The sequence below is a fragment of the Thunnus maccoyii genome, chromosome 17 (genome assembly GCF_910596095.1).
Source record: "Thunnus maccoyii chromosome 17, fThuMac1.1, whole genome shotgun sequence".
In the NCBI taxonomy this organism is placed as follows: Eukaryota; Metazoa; Chordata; class Actinopteri; order Scombriformes; family Scombridae; genus Thunnus; species Thunnus maccoyii.
The window spans coordinates 24,109,092-24,122,563 of NC_056549.1; the positions used below are offsets into that span (position 1 = coordinate 24,109,092).

The window sequence follows — 13,472 nt, forward strand, 5'->3', positions numbered from 1 at the left end:
CAGGAACAGAGCTATTGTGTGGGGCTCAGGGTGGAGCTGTCAGTGACACTAACTACAGAGAGCAGAGAGGGAGGGAGGGCCTCCTTCACTTTCTCTCCTCCACTCACTCTTCACCTCTATCACACACACACACACACACACACACACATACTTCTTGCCTGTACACATATTATTAATGGTGATTGTTTCATGGATAAGTAGATTAGCTTCATGGTCCTTAACTATGTCAAACCTCTATTTTTTCTCTTTCCTTTCACACTCATTGCTTCTTATTTTTTCTGGCTGCTGGCTTCTGAGGTGTTGGTCTCTTCCTCTTCCCTCCCTCCTCTCTCCCCCGATTTTCTCTTTTTTTTTTTTTTTTTGCCACGGGAGCCATGTGTGGAGCAGGTGGTGGGTTTTTTATGCATGTGTGTGTTGCGCTTGTGGCTTCTGCTTAAACACTTCAGAGTAGTTTGAAGAACAGAAGGACTTAAGAGATATTTCCAAACATTTATGTATTATCTTTATAGAGAGCCGAAATCAAATCAGAGCTTCCAGATTCCGCTCCAGGAATAGACTCATAAAAAATCCCATTAACATTTGTAACTATGCTTATAACTAAAAATTCATCCTTGGTACAGAGATTTTCTGGCACAGAGATGTGTGATGATCTAATATTATTGTTTATACAGTATTTAGTTTTTTTTAGTGGCCTTTAATGACATTGTTTCCCAGATGTTTGCAGGCTAAACATATTTGCTCAACAGAGGATACAAGTCCATGAGCGAATGGGGGGGGGGGGGCGCGGCTAGTTCAGACATGTCTGTAATAACAGCAGGACAGAGGGGAGCAAACACTGTACAAGTTTGTAGACGGCAGAGATTACATCTAGAAAGTTGAAAAATAACTTTTGAAGAAAGCAAACAATGAAAATGTTTGACTTGGTTAAAATAACAAAGATTTAAATTTCTGATAGCAACTGCTGCGGTTAATGTGGAGATTTCTAAGAATATGGAAAGTCAACTACAGGAACACACTTCATTTTTTCAGAAAGACAGATGAAAGAAAGGCTAGATTAGAGATTGCACTGAGTGACAGAAGCTAGTGGAACGAAAGCTAACCGGATGTGAATTCATGACTTCAGCTCTCTATATGAACATCATCTCACAGCCACATGTATCAATGCTAACAGAAAAAACATAAATCCACAGACTGTTGTTAAACTTCTAATGCACTTCAGTGAGACTGAACTATAATTATTGAAACTTGAACTTGGACTAAGCATGACTTGATAACCAGAGTTTCTATTTTCTCTTGTATGCAGCTTAGTCTGGGTTCTTTTGGGGTTTACGTTCTGCGCCAAAACCACAAAGGTCACAGAGAGATTGTGGAAAAACTGTGGTTGTGTTAGGAGTGTTTGACAAAAAAGTGTCATGCCTTGTGGCTGGTAGATAAAAAAAATAACTTTTTGGGGGCTAAAAGTGAAATTGCTTTCATATTACAACTAACGCTGCAAATAATAGAGCTTTGTTGAGGTCCTGAAAAAATTACCTTAAAATCCTCTACAGTGTTGCAAACTACACAGATTAAACTAGTTTTCTAACAAATCATTAAAACCCAGGTTACTGGGGAAGTTGGATTACTGCAACCCCATGTGAAAACCTTAATCAAATGTTTACCTTAATCTAGGTATTCACGGTTACTTAACTACTGAACTATTACTTAAAAAATCTCGCAGTAAAAAAAAACACAAAGAAGATGTGCTAGATCTTTTTGGTTTCTGTCCTTTTCTCTTTTTCATAAACTGGCTTTTGTTAGTTGAGTGTCTTAGTATGTCAGCAGAGATTAATATCTTTGCATTTCAGGCTCTATTTATGGGAAAGCTTCCAGACCCAAATGGGACACTTAATTAGTGATTTAATTTAAGACAGGTGTGCTGAATAGCTGTCAACAGTGCTGGCGAGAGAAACAATACAATGTGTTGTATGCTGCAGCTGACTAATTACAGTGATTAAGACCATTTTCAGGATAATAAATCAAACATATTTTAAATTTGTATTTATTAATTAATTTACGCTTACACCTGAAATGCTAAAATTCTGTATATGTATGTTTCTGCCTGATTGGGTATCAACCGATGTGCAGTTTGAGGGGGTTCACATAGCCTGATCAAGTTTCTAAATAATTGGCCTCGCGATTTCTGGCATGTCAGAAACTTCAGTTGGCTGTCCTGTATGGAGCTAATTTCCTGCCAAAACTTAACAAACAAACAAAACGTGTTTTACAAATGCCCTACGATTCACTAACAAATGTAGTATGGTTTGAACACTGTTAGTTGCACGTTTAAACTGACTCATAGCGCCGCCTGTTGTTGTATCAGAAATATGTTGTGTATTTGTTTGATAGGTATGTTTTGTATTTGCAAACCACACTGTGTTTGTTAGTGAATCATAGGGCATTTGTAAAACATGTTTTGCTGTTTGTTAAGTTTTGGCAGAAAGTTAGCTCCATGGCCTTGCAGTTTGAGCAGTTCCACAGTCCAAAATCCCACGACTGCTGTCAAAACATGCATTTTAAACTATAATGATCTTGTTTTAATATTATTCCAATAGTATTATACATGTTGTGGTTAAAACTGTAGTCTGACTGAGACCGCTGTGATATTAAAACTGAACTTCTCAACAGAACAGGCAGATCATCCTGTCAATGTCTTCCAGCTCGATCCATATTTTTCTTTTCTTTACTGCTCAATTGATCCGTACAGCGTGAGAATAAAAATCACTGTGCAGAAATGCAGATTAAAACGCGTAGTGTGAGTTTACACAACATGCACAACTAAAAACACACAGCATCTGCCCAGTTTAAGGTGCTATACAAATATAGTTGAGTTGATTTGATCAGAGATAAATGTAGACATTTGCTACATCTTTTACTCTTTGAAGAATGAGACCTCTGTAGACTACACAAGCAAATAGTGAACATAATCATAAGAGATCTTTCAGTAAATGCTTTAACAATCAACACTTTTGTGATTTTTCAGTAGGTAAGGTTAGGTAAGGTTCCTGTTTTGTTTATTTGCATTTAGAAGTATATTCGCCTGAGTGAAAAATAGCAAACTAGAAACTAGGAATAGCTACTTTGGCCAACATGGCCACAGTAGCTAACCCTAGTAATAACAGCTGTTAGCTAGCAAAACCAAAGCAAATAACACAAATAATGAAGAAAATTAAAATGAATGAGAAACTCATTAAAATGAGGCATACTCTAGCTGAAGTTGAAACATGTTTAGCTTGCGCACTGTATGTAGCCTATGTATGCACTATGCATTACCTCCAAAGGTCAGACTGAAAATAGGAACAGCTACACATATTGGCTTGTCTGCACACATTTCTTGTGTGTTTGTGTCTGCTACAGTGTAAATAATATGCAATGCACCTTAAACGGTTACTTTAGTTATATCTAAAGCCATCATGCTTTTATTTTCCTTATTTACGGCATATTAGTATGCTTATTTTATTATTTTTGGGGCACTATTGTTTTATTGTTTGCTACATCCTGTTCTCTGCTCAGCCTTCCCTCGGGTATCATAAGAGTTTCATGCAATCCGAAAACTGCCCTTCATTGATGAGTTCAGGTTAGAGTCTGTCAGCTGAGGAGTAAAGTCAGGTACTTTCCACAGAGTCTTTGACTCAAGATCAAGGTTACACATCTAGAGGAGATACTGAGAGAAGAGGAAGTTCAGTAAGCAAGAAAGTGTGAAAAAAAGACCCACAATAAACCACTAGTTTATGTACTGTATGAAGTACTACGTATGTGTGTGTGTGTTTGTGAATTCAGCCCTCATTATGACTAATTCTAATAGTGTCTTCCAAGTCGATGCACGGTTGGCTTGTTTGTGGCGACGAGTGTTGGGTGATATCTGTGCAGTAAGTCTTTACATGAAATTAAATGCTCTCAGTACAACTTTAAAGCTGCATTAAGCAATCAAATAACTTCCTGTAATGTGACTCAACATTCCAGTCTGCGGCTCCGTGCAAATTCTGGCAGCTTTCAGGCCATAGTTTTGGTTTTCCTTCGGCCCAAATCAACCCAAACATTGCACCTGCTCTCAGCCTACAAGCTCACACAAGCCGACTGTCACTTCCTGTACAGTGGTAAATGGCGGAGAGGCGAAAGTTAACAAGTGGCGGAAGAACGTCGAACATATATAGCAATCCAAAGACATCCAGATATTTTTCTCAGGAATTGGGGGACCAAACCAGGGCTGAAATGCATTTACATTGGACAGGCGGCCAAAAAGACGACTGCAATGGAAAGTCCATGTTCCTCTGTCTCTGCTGAATGTGTAAGTAGTCAGTTGTTTGCTACAACATTAGCAGTATGAGCTGATATAGTATCACGACTCATTGCTGAGTCTTTTTGCCTCCTAATGGTCAGAAATTGCTTAATGCAGCTTTAATTTTATATCCTGGGGTTAAACAATAAATGTTAAGGCCATGTGTTCGCATCAAGGACACGTGATGGTATTGCATGTGCACAAGACAGAGACTGGTGCACTCATTTTGATTTCATATTAAAGCATAAGATGACACATTTTACTCAGATCTTGGTTAATTTGTACCATTGTTTTGATTGTTTTGTGCACACAGTTTTTAAATTCATGTGAGCTAAGTTATTGCTGTTATTAGGTTTCCACAATAATTAAAATGTGCATATTTTTGGAAGCACATGCTTGATTTTACTTAGCAAGTGTTTGAAAGTGTTTGAATTTAGTTGATTACTTTGATTTATTAAGTTTGAATGTGATGTGCTTTTTTACTTGTTATGCCATTTACGTATTTACATGGAGTCTATGAAATGTTTAAAATCGAAATATCTTTTTTATTTTTTCAGTAAAGTTTATTTCTTGATTTATTTGTCCCAGTGAACATGTTGCTTTTCACATTTTAACATTTGTAGAATATATAGTTAAAACAAGCTTGTAATGAGAGCTAATATCACTAGCATTCCTATTTTTAGGTAAAATAAACTTTATTTTTTGTTTCATCAAAGCATCATCTACCGCCAGCTCTGTAATGTGATGCAGTATTGTCAGTAAGAAACAAATGAAAGTTTCTGCCATTTACATGCAGACTGGAAGGGGAAAACCCTGCTGGTCTTTTAGAGCTCGACCCTGCATAAACTTTCAGAATGGGGTTGATGTAGTGGCACATGTATGTCTCTATACATGCATATATTTACTTGGAATAACTTTACAAAAGGGCAAGAGCACATAAACACACACCAAAAAATATATTTTGGTCTATATGTGGGAAGTTTTTGGGCACTAAAAGCATTTAAATGCCACCAAAAATCCACCTATGGAAGAAAACCTTCTGCCCCTGCATTGAGTATTCTGTGTTAGAAGTGTGTGTTGGTGTAACAGTCTGCCCTGAGGCCCTTTTACTCACCTTTTGTGCCTTTTTATAGCCCTTCTCACCTGCTCATTACAGTCTTTGTGGGCTTGTTACACTAGCTAGCGTTAGCGTAGCCTTTGAGCTTGACATTCACCCTTGCTCTCCACCTTTTAACTACTCATCTATAAAATCTGTTAGCCTGTTAGCAACACACACACATAAAAACCCCGCTGGCCTTTTAGAGTGGACACATGTGTAGGACACCTACACATGATTAGAGTTTAGCATCATTAATGCTGGTGAGCTAATGGATAAACCATTGAATTAGAAATTGGCTTATAAACAGGAGACTGTTTGAGTGCATAATTAAACAAACTGCGTGCTGTCATCTAAATGTTTTGCAGTGTAATTACAATACTTATGTTTGAAATTTATTAAAATTTAAAACAAAACTTTCATGAAATAGTATTTTTTGATTTTCATAGCGGTTATTTGACATTTTATGTAATTTTAACGAATGGTTAGTATCATTTGACACAAAGATTTCCACCCACATGTGCTCATTAATCATTACACATTAAACAACATCAATACTCCCCTTCTCATCTCATAAGTGTGTGTGTGTGTGTTAATGGGATTATTACACTGATCCTATGCAGACACTCTCTGCTGGACGTACCTGCTCTGCATTGTACTAACAAGGGCAGACTAATAGGTATGTGCGTGTTTTGCGGTAGCTCTTTGATTGTGTGTGTATGCATGTGTTTTATGTGTGTAATATAAGGCCTGTACATGTGTGTGTACAATTATTATGTCTGTGGAGTCCTTTGATGAGTCTAGACGAGGGCAAGCAGCAGTTTTCTCAGACATAGACTGTGCTTCGTCTGTTTCCCAGGAGATGGCGACCTCTGACCCCTGTGCAAACGCCCCCCCAACGCCGCCTGAGGAGCCGGAGCCCTCCCCCTCCCCTCGCAAGAAACGCGGGCGTCGGAAACTCGAGCAAACCGAGAAGAATAAGGGTATAGATTTAATGCAAAGTCATATTATTGTAGTAGTATGACTTTGCTTGTTGTTAGTCAGTTAACATATTTACTTTTGTGGAAACATTTTCTCATATGGGATTAAAGTTTGAAGGAAATTTTGCTGAAACTGAAAGCAAAGTATATAAGTAAAATGTCTAATTTATCTACAGAAGCCTTTGATTTAAGTATAGAGTAGCTAACTTGCTAACATTTTGGATGTTTGATGGTCATGATGTGTCTAATTTATAAAAAATGAATCACCCACAAGTCTTCAACAGCACTTGTCAGTTTACCTGAAATTTTTATTGCCAAATAACTTCCAGATTTCATTGTTTGAAGGCATTTCAACTTTAAATATGGATGCCAGAGAAAAGTGATGAAAACCATGAGTTTACCTCCTCATTAAACCTCTAGTTAAATCTGTACAAATGGGCCATTTCCTGTAACTTTTCTTCTCGTGCAGACGAACCAGATGACAGAAACTGCGACTCCCCCAGAGAGGTGAGTAAACCAGTACCTAAACCACCTCTGATGCTTTTTTTTTTTTTTTTTTTAACATCCGAAAATGAAACTAACCACTCTCATAGTACAAGCAGATTTAAGAGTATAGTAAGTGTATAGAAAGCTGTTTTGTGGCTGTGTGTGTGCAGGGTGAGACTGGGAGGCTGCGGAGGAGGCCAGTTCCCAGAGTGACTTTCCAGGCTGGAGATCCATACTACATCAGCAGGAGACAGAAAGAAGAATGGCTCAGCCGCTGGAAGATGGAGGTGGGAGAGAGACAGGACTCTGTCTGTGTGAATTTGTAGCTACAGCAGAATGGAGGCTTTAATTTCTTTTTTAGAACCCAATCAGAATAAAAACACCTCATGTAAACACTGCAATCAGACTAAACTAGCGTATTAGGAAGGGAAAATTCCTTCTGCTGTTGTGTGAAAAGGGTGGTTTAAACACTTTTAACAGATCATAATTTTTCATGTAAACACTCCTCCTGACTACTTTTTAATTTTGGAATATCTTTGTTCTTTATAATGTAAAACAAAATTTAATTGGCTGACATATCCGCAGAAAGAATCTGCAGATGGGAACTTTGTGTTGTAAAGCAACCAAAATAGTGCAGCAGTCAGTTGTGGTTTGCTTTGTGTAGTTCTCATTACAAGGCAAAGGGAAATCCCCTTAAACTTGCATAACATTTTCATGTGATAGGGATTTATTTAAATATATGCTATTTCTGTTAAATGCACATTTTTCTCAAATAAAAAAGACAGCAGTCAAATGCCATGTCATAAAAAAATGAGTTTTGAGGACTGTTTGTACAATTAAAAAAAAAAAAACTATCAGGGAATCAATACATTTCATAAACTTTAACAGGTTTGCATATTTAAATGACAGAGCTTTATTTTAGAGCAATTAATTGCCTTTAGTCAAGGTTACCTGTATTTTTTAGAGCCTATCTTCAGCATATTTTATACTGGACACTCATCTGTTTTGGGTCAAACTGTAGCTGTAAACAGCACCAAACTGTTGACATCTAGATTGACATCTATATTTTTTTTGTCAATTTTGTCATCAAGTTCTTTGTTGAACTTGTATTTATCGTTTGACATTTTTTGCAGCCTTCATCACACACTTTTGTTTTGCCGTTTTCCTGCCCGTTGCTGCTCTTGAGAGTTTATTTGTTTACACTGGAAGGGAGTGGACTTCCTTTCTATACAAACACACAACTGGCTGGTGGAAAGTGAACTGTATTGTTTCAATTTGATTGGCTTTTTTGCAGTGACACTAAACCCTAGCATTTGACACAATGAAGTGCCAATGAAACTGAAAATGTTGTTTTGTTTTTCAGTGGCTACAAATTCCTGTCATACATCATCTGTCTATTCAGGACAATCTAAATTTGGTTGATTTAAAAATGCACTGCCCTAAAGTGTAGCAGTACTGTACTTTTTTGTCCAACCTACCCTCATAGCCCTATCAGATGGGCTCAAATACCTTTCATTGTAACAGTTACAGTTGATAGATGGGGTGGATTTCATGGAAATATTTGATAGTATTTCACTGGAGAGGAAACACAGTTGCTGTGGTAAATCCATGGCATGTGAATCTGTACAAGAAATAGTGATCCTGGGATTGTCAATGTTTAGTTTTGGTCTCTTTGTTATGTTGGTTTGGTATGTATATGCATATATATATTTATATGTAGTATATTAGGTCAAATTTACATTCATACTACTACCACATGGGCTGGCAGGAGCTTCATGTTTCAGTCCATTACTTGTAGCTCTATTTTGACACAGAGGTCATGTCCTCAGTTAAATTTCTGGGAGTCTGGTGGGATTAATGACATCAAATGGAGTTATACCTATAGAGAGAGCGTTGAAACATCATTTAGATATATGAGAGCTTGATTAATCGATAATTAATCTAAAACAATTTTAAAACGACATTACATTTGTTGAAGGCCACGTAATGACTGGTTAGGACCTAAACTTGACTTCAGAGTTGTTGGTTTTAACTTGGGACTTAGGGCTGCAACTAACAATTATTTTCATTATCAATTAATCTGTTGTTGATTTTCTCAATTAAGGATTCATATTTTGGTTTATAAACTTTTTCACTTTTTCCCAAAAGTCAAGATGACATCCTCAAATGTTCCAACCAACAATCCACAACCAAAAGATATTCAGTTAACTGTCACAGAGGACTAAAGAAACCAGAACATGTTGACATTTAAGGAACTGGAGCTATAGAATTTTGGCTTTTTTTACTTAAAAAATGACTCAAAACAATTAATCAGTTATCAAAAAAGTTGACTAACCATTGCAGCTCTATGTTTTTTTAAATTGCGATGAAAGATCATTTCAACAAATTTGGTTGGTGGCTGGTCGAAAATGTCTTAAGTGGTTTGGACTCTGACTGTGGCCCTGTTGCTTATTCATTTATAGTGTTGCAACTGAAACTGAGGCACATCCTGTGCAGTCAGTCTGTCATGGCAGGGAGGTTACTGATTATTGTGACTGTAAATACACTAAAGATCAGCCCGACACCTGTTTGTAGTCATATTTGACTCTTAATTTCACTCCTTAACACAACTATGTGGATAAAAAGTGTTTTACCAAGACCTAATTTGTATGTTTTCAAATAGGCTTTTCATTCTACCCACTGGCAGAAGTACCTCCTGGGGTACCAGTACCCTTTGTTGGGAATCTCCTGTAAGGTGTACCAAAGTGGGCCCAATGCTGATAGCTGGTGCAGGTTTGACTAGATTCTCTCCATATTAGGAAAACAAAACAGAAGCAAGACAAAACACAACACACTGCAGTTTTCTATCATCCTTGAAAGTCAAAGATAAGAGGTTTTTCATGCATACACATGTAAAATATTTTATCTGGTACCAGTGTATTGAAAACATACTGTGTCACTGGAGAAAATGCTGTGGTTCTATGCTGTAACCTAGCAAGGGAGTGAGTGTGAGTAAATGTAGATGCAAGAAAGTGTGTGTTTGCGTGTGTGTAGACAGGATGTGCATGTGGTCATGAAAGGGAGAGAGAAAGCCATACAGACTGATTGACAGGCAGGCTGAGATATGAAAGTGTGTGTGAAAGCCAAGAAAGAGTGCGTGAGAGAAAAGAGACTGAAAGACCAACAGAGCAGGCAGCAACCTCGTGTGGCTGCAGTTTCCTCTTTCTTTTGTTTGAACTTCAGAGAGATGTGTGACAAGAGATCACCTGAGAAGATCAAAAAAAAGCAGCTTTATTTTGCGATTAACCCTCAATATGATTAGTATTAGTTAGGTATTAATTAATCTTGGAATTGTAACCAAAAGCAGATCAATATTAATTAGGCCATGCATGATTGAATCATATTTAAACACACATTCTAGTTGGTCAAACTCAGACCAGCTTGTGTCTTCAGACTGCAGATTGTTCTATGTGCATGTGACAGATGGAGAGAGAGAGAGGTAGAGCATGTGTTACTTCCTGTCAACAGTGTCTTCTTACTTAATGACTCATCATCCACTCTCAAGCCACGAGCAATGTGTGTTTTGCATGAATGTAGTGAAAGAAATTGAGGCAAAAAGGTAGGTTTTCTTCTCTTAACCTAATTTTAAAGAAAAAGAAAAAACACAGATTCAAAGGAAGGACAGAAGTTTAACAATAAAGATGAGCAGAAGGGAAAATATGAGCTCATGTACAATGCTATGAATGAAAGAAAGGAAGGAAGTGCACAAGCATGAGGGCAGTAATGGAAAATAAGTATTCAGATCCTTTTCTTAAGTGAAAGCATCAATACAAGTAAAAAGCCCTGTGTTCAAAAGTCTGCAGAAGTGAAAGTACAGAAGTATACTACATTATTAGATTGTTAATACTGATGCATCAGTGTAAACAGCATTTTATTGTTGCATCTGGTCATGGTGGAGCTAGTACTTTATATATAGTGAGGCATCTTACAGAGCTGCAACAATTCATCAATGACTCTATTAGTTGATTGTCAGAAAATCAGCAACTATTTTGATACTAGACAAATCGGTTTGAATCATTTTCTTCAGACAAAAATATCAAAAGTCTTTGATTCAGTCTCTCAAATGTGAATATTTTCTGGTTTCTTTTGTCTTTTATGATAGTAAAATAAATATCTTTGGGTTGTGGACTGTTGCTTGGGACAAGAGAAGACATTTGAGGACGTTACCTTGGGCTTTGGGAAACATTTACCATTTTAAAGATCAAACAATTAATTGATTAATTAAGAAAATAATCAGTAGTTGCAGCCCTAGTGAGAAGAAATAGAGATGTAGATGTAGAGTAAAAACAGGAAGGAAAGCAGACAAGAAAATAAAGGTAGGAGAGAAAAGAGAAAGTGAAAAGAGTAAACAAAGATGTAAAGCAAGAAGGGAGACAGATATTGACAAAGTGAGCGTGTGAAAGAAAAGAAAGACAAACTGAGAGAAAGTATCTGTACATTTATGTGTGTGTGTTTGTGTTTGACAGAAAGGGAGAAGGGGGGTTGAAATCAGTGACGGAGACAGAGGTTAACCAGTTCCAGGTTTCTGCGTGTGTGTGTGTATTTACTCTGTCAGTCAGTTGAACTGCAGCCAGCTGTTAACACCCCCATCAATATCCCATCTCACTGCTTTCTGAAGGAAGTCTTTTCCATTTTGGGATAAAAATAAAGAAAATCTGGCATCTTCTCAGCTCATGTCTAAAGTTATAGCCAAGAAAATAAATACTCAGAGGGGGTATAGTGTGCTGTATATATTAGAACGTGCATTTTTTTTTCCTCGCTGTAGAAAATGCACTGCCTTAACCTCAACTTGTGCTGATTTAACTTAGCAAGTCACACGCTGTGCACGCACTCAGCTGTGATTTCGTTTTGACCTCTAACCACTCAATGAAACACAGTGTAGGTCAGATTCATAATTTTCAAAACTTTCAGCAAAGATCCAGGAAATTAAAGGTACCCTGTTGTGTTGTCTTGTTTGCAAACACAATTGTTTTTACAGTCAGTTTTTCTCACCTAAATGTATTTTTGAGGCCTAACAAATGTTTTGAATGCATTTCCTTCCAGATAAAACATTTGCAAAGCCAATTATTTGGAATATTTTAAACCTGCATAAAAAGACAACCATCCCTGCAGCTCTACAGAGCCTTTTAGTCTCTTTAAGCTCATTGTTTTGGTTTTACTCTATAGTTCAGTCTCACTACACTCATCAACCTTGTTTCCAGCCACAGGAGGCAGCTGCTTTCAGCAAAAAAGGCGCCTTAAACAAAATGTATGCTACCTGCCCAGCACCAGTTAGCAGACAGACAAAGTTAGCAACTAGCTGGTGAAGAAAGTGAAAGAAAGCTGAGTGTTTCTCTCAGACGTTGGTGGAGACCCAATATTGGATTTGCCAGATACAGGACTCTAACTAAATGCTAATGTTGCTCTGTGTCTGCTGGATGTGAAAATAGTAGAGCTGCAAGGATTAGTCAATTAATTGATCAGCTGACAATTATGAAATTAATTGCCAACTATTTTGATAAGAGATTAATTATTTTGAGTAATTTTTTAAGAAAAAAAAGTCAAATTCTCTGATTCCAGCTTCTCAGATATGAAACATTTCTGGTTTCTTTAGTCTTCTTTGATAGTAAACTGAATATCTTTGGGTTGTGGTTGAAGACGTCATCTTGGGCTTTGGGAAACAGTGATCGACATTTTTCACCATTTTCTAACACTTTATGGACCAAATAACCAACTGATAAATTGAGAAAATTATCGACAGATTAATTAATATTTAAAATGATCGTTAGTTGCAGCCCTAGTAAATAGGCAATTGTTTGCGATTCCCCAAAAACACTTTTAAATGTCAGGGTTTTGTATCTGTTGGCTTTGTGTGGAGGTATTCTGCCCCCTAGTGGCCAAAAAAGAGTAAATCATTGCAGCTTTAAAGGACCAGTGTGCACGATTGAGTGGCCTCTAGTGGAACGGATTTGGCAGAAATGGATTATAATATTCATAAGTATGTTTTAATTAGTGTATAATCCCATGACAATAAGAATTGTGTTTTTATTACCTTACAATGAGACTTTTATATCTACATAGGGAGTGCATCCTCTTCCACGGAGCCCGCCATGTTGCACTGCTATGTTTCTATAGAAGCCCAAACACTGGCTCCAGAAAGGGTCTTGTGCATTTTTTGTAAATTTTGCAGCCAATATAGGTTCTCCTACACACCTGAAAGGAGAGGGGGCAGAGAGGGGTATTCGGTTGGTTGTAATCTGCAAACTCACCGCTAGATGCCACTAAATCTTACACACTGGTCCTTTAAATAAGAGATTTTACTGGACTCAACTCATCAGAGTAGTGAATGAAAAGTGCTCCACCCACTTGAAACATTCAGTATAGACATGGTGCTTTACTTTATTTTCCTCCCTGTAACTCTTGACTGTCTCATGTGACTTGTGTTTCACAGTAATGTGTATCCCTGTGTGTGTATGCATGTGAGGTCCTGACCCTAACACATCCTATTGCCTTGTCAACTCTGAGGCTTATGTAATCTTTGACCTCGATGCACGTACAGACCTCATACACACACACA

General features: G+C 37.4%; 1 protein-coding gene across 7 annotated transcripts in view; it reads left to right on the top strand.

Moving 5' to 3' along the window:
- The window catches only part of LOC121882237 (DNA (cytosine-5)-methyltransferase 3A-like), a 64,156-nt gene that overhangs the window by 21,590 nt on the left and 29,094 nt on the right, over positions 1–13,472 (top strand). For 5 of the 7 annotated variants that reach the window (XM_042390315.1, XM_042390318.1, XM_042390314.1 and 2 more), the window contains exons 4-6: positions 6,271–6,394; positions 6,861–6,898; positions 7,048–7,164. The exons of 1 other annotated variant lie outside the window; for it this stretch is intronic. In XM_042390315.1, the coding sequence (XP_042246249.1) occupies positions 6,271–6,394; positions 6,861–6,898; positions 7,048–7,164 (279 nt within the window). Of the gene's footprint in view, positions 1–2,581; positions 4,325–6,270; positions 6,395–6,860; positions 6,899–7,047; positions 7,165–13,472 lie in introns of those variants that run through there. One more of the 7 variants, XM_042390319.1, reaches the window with a different exon arrangement.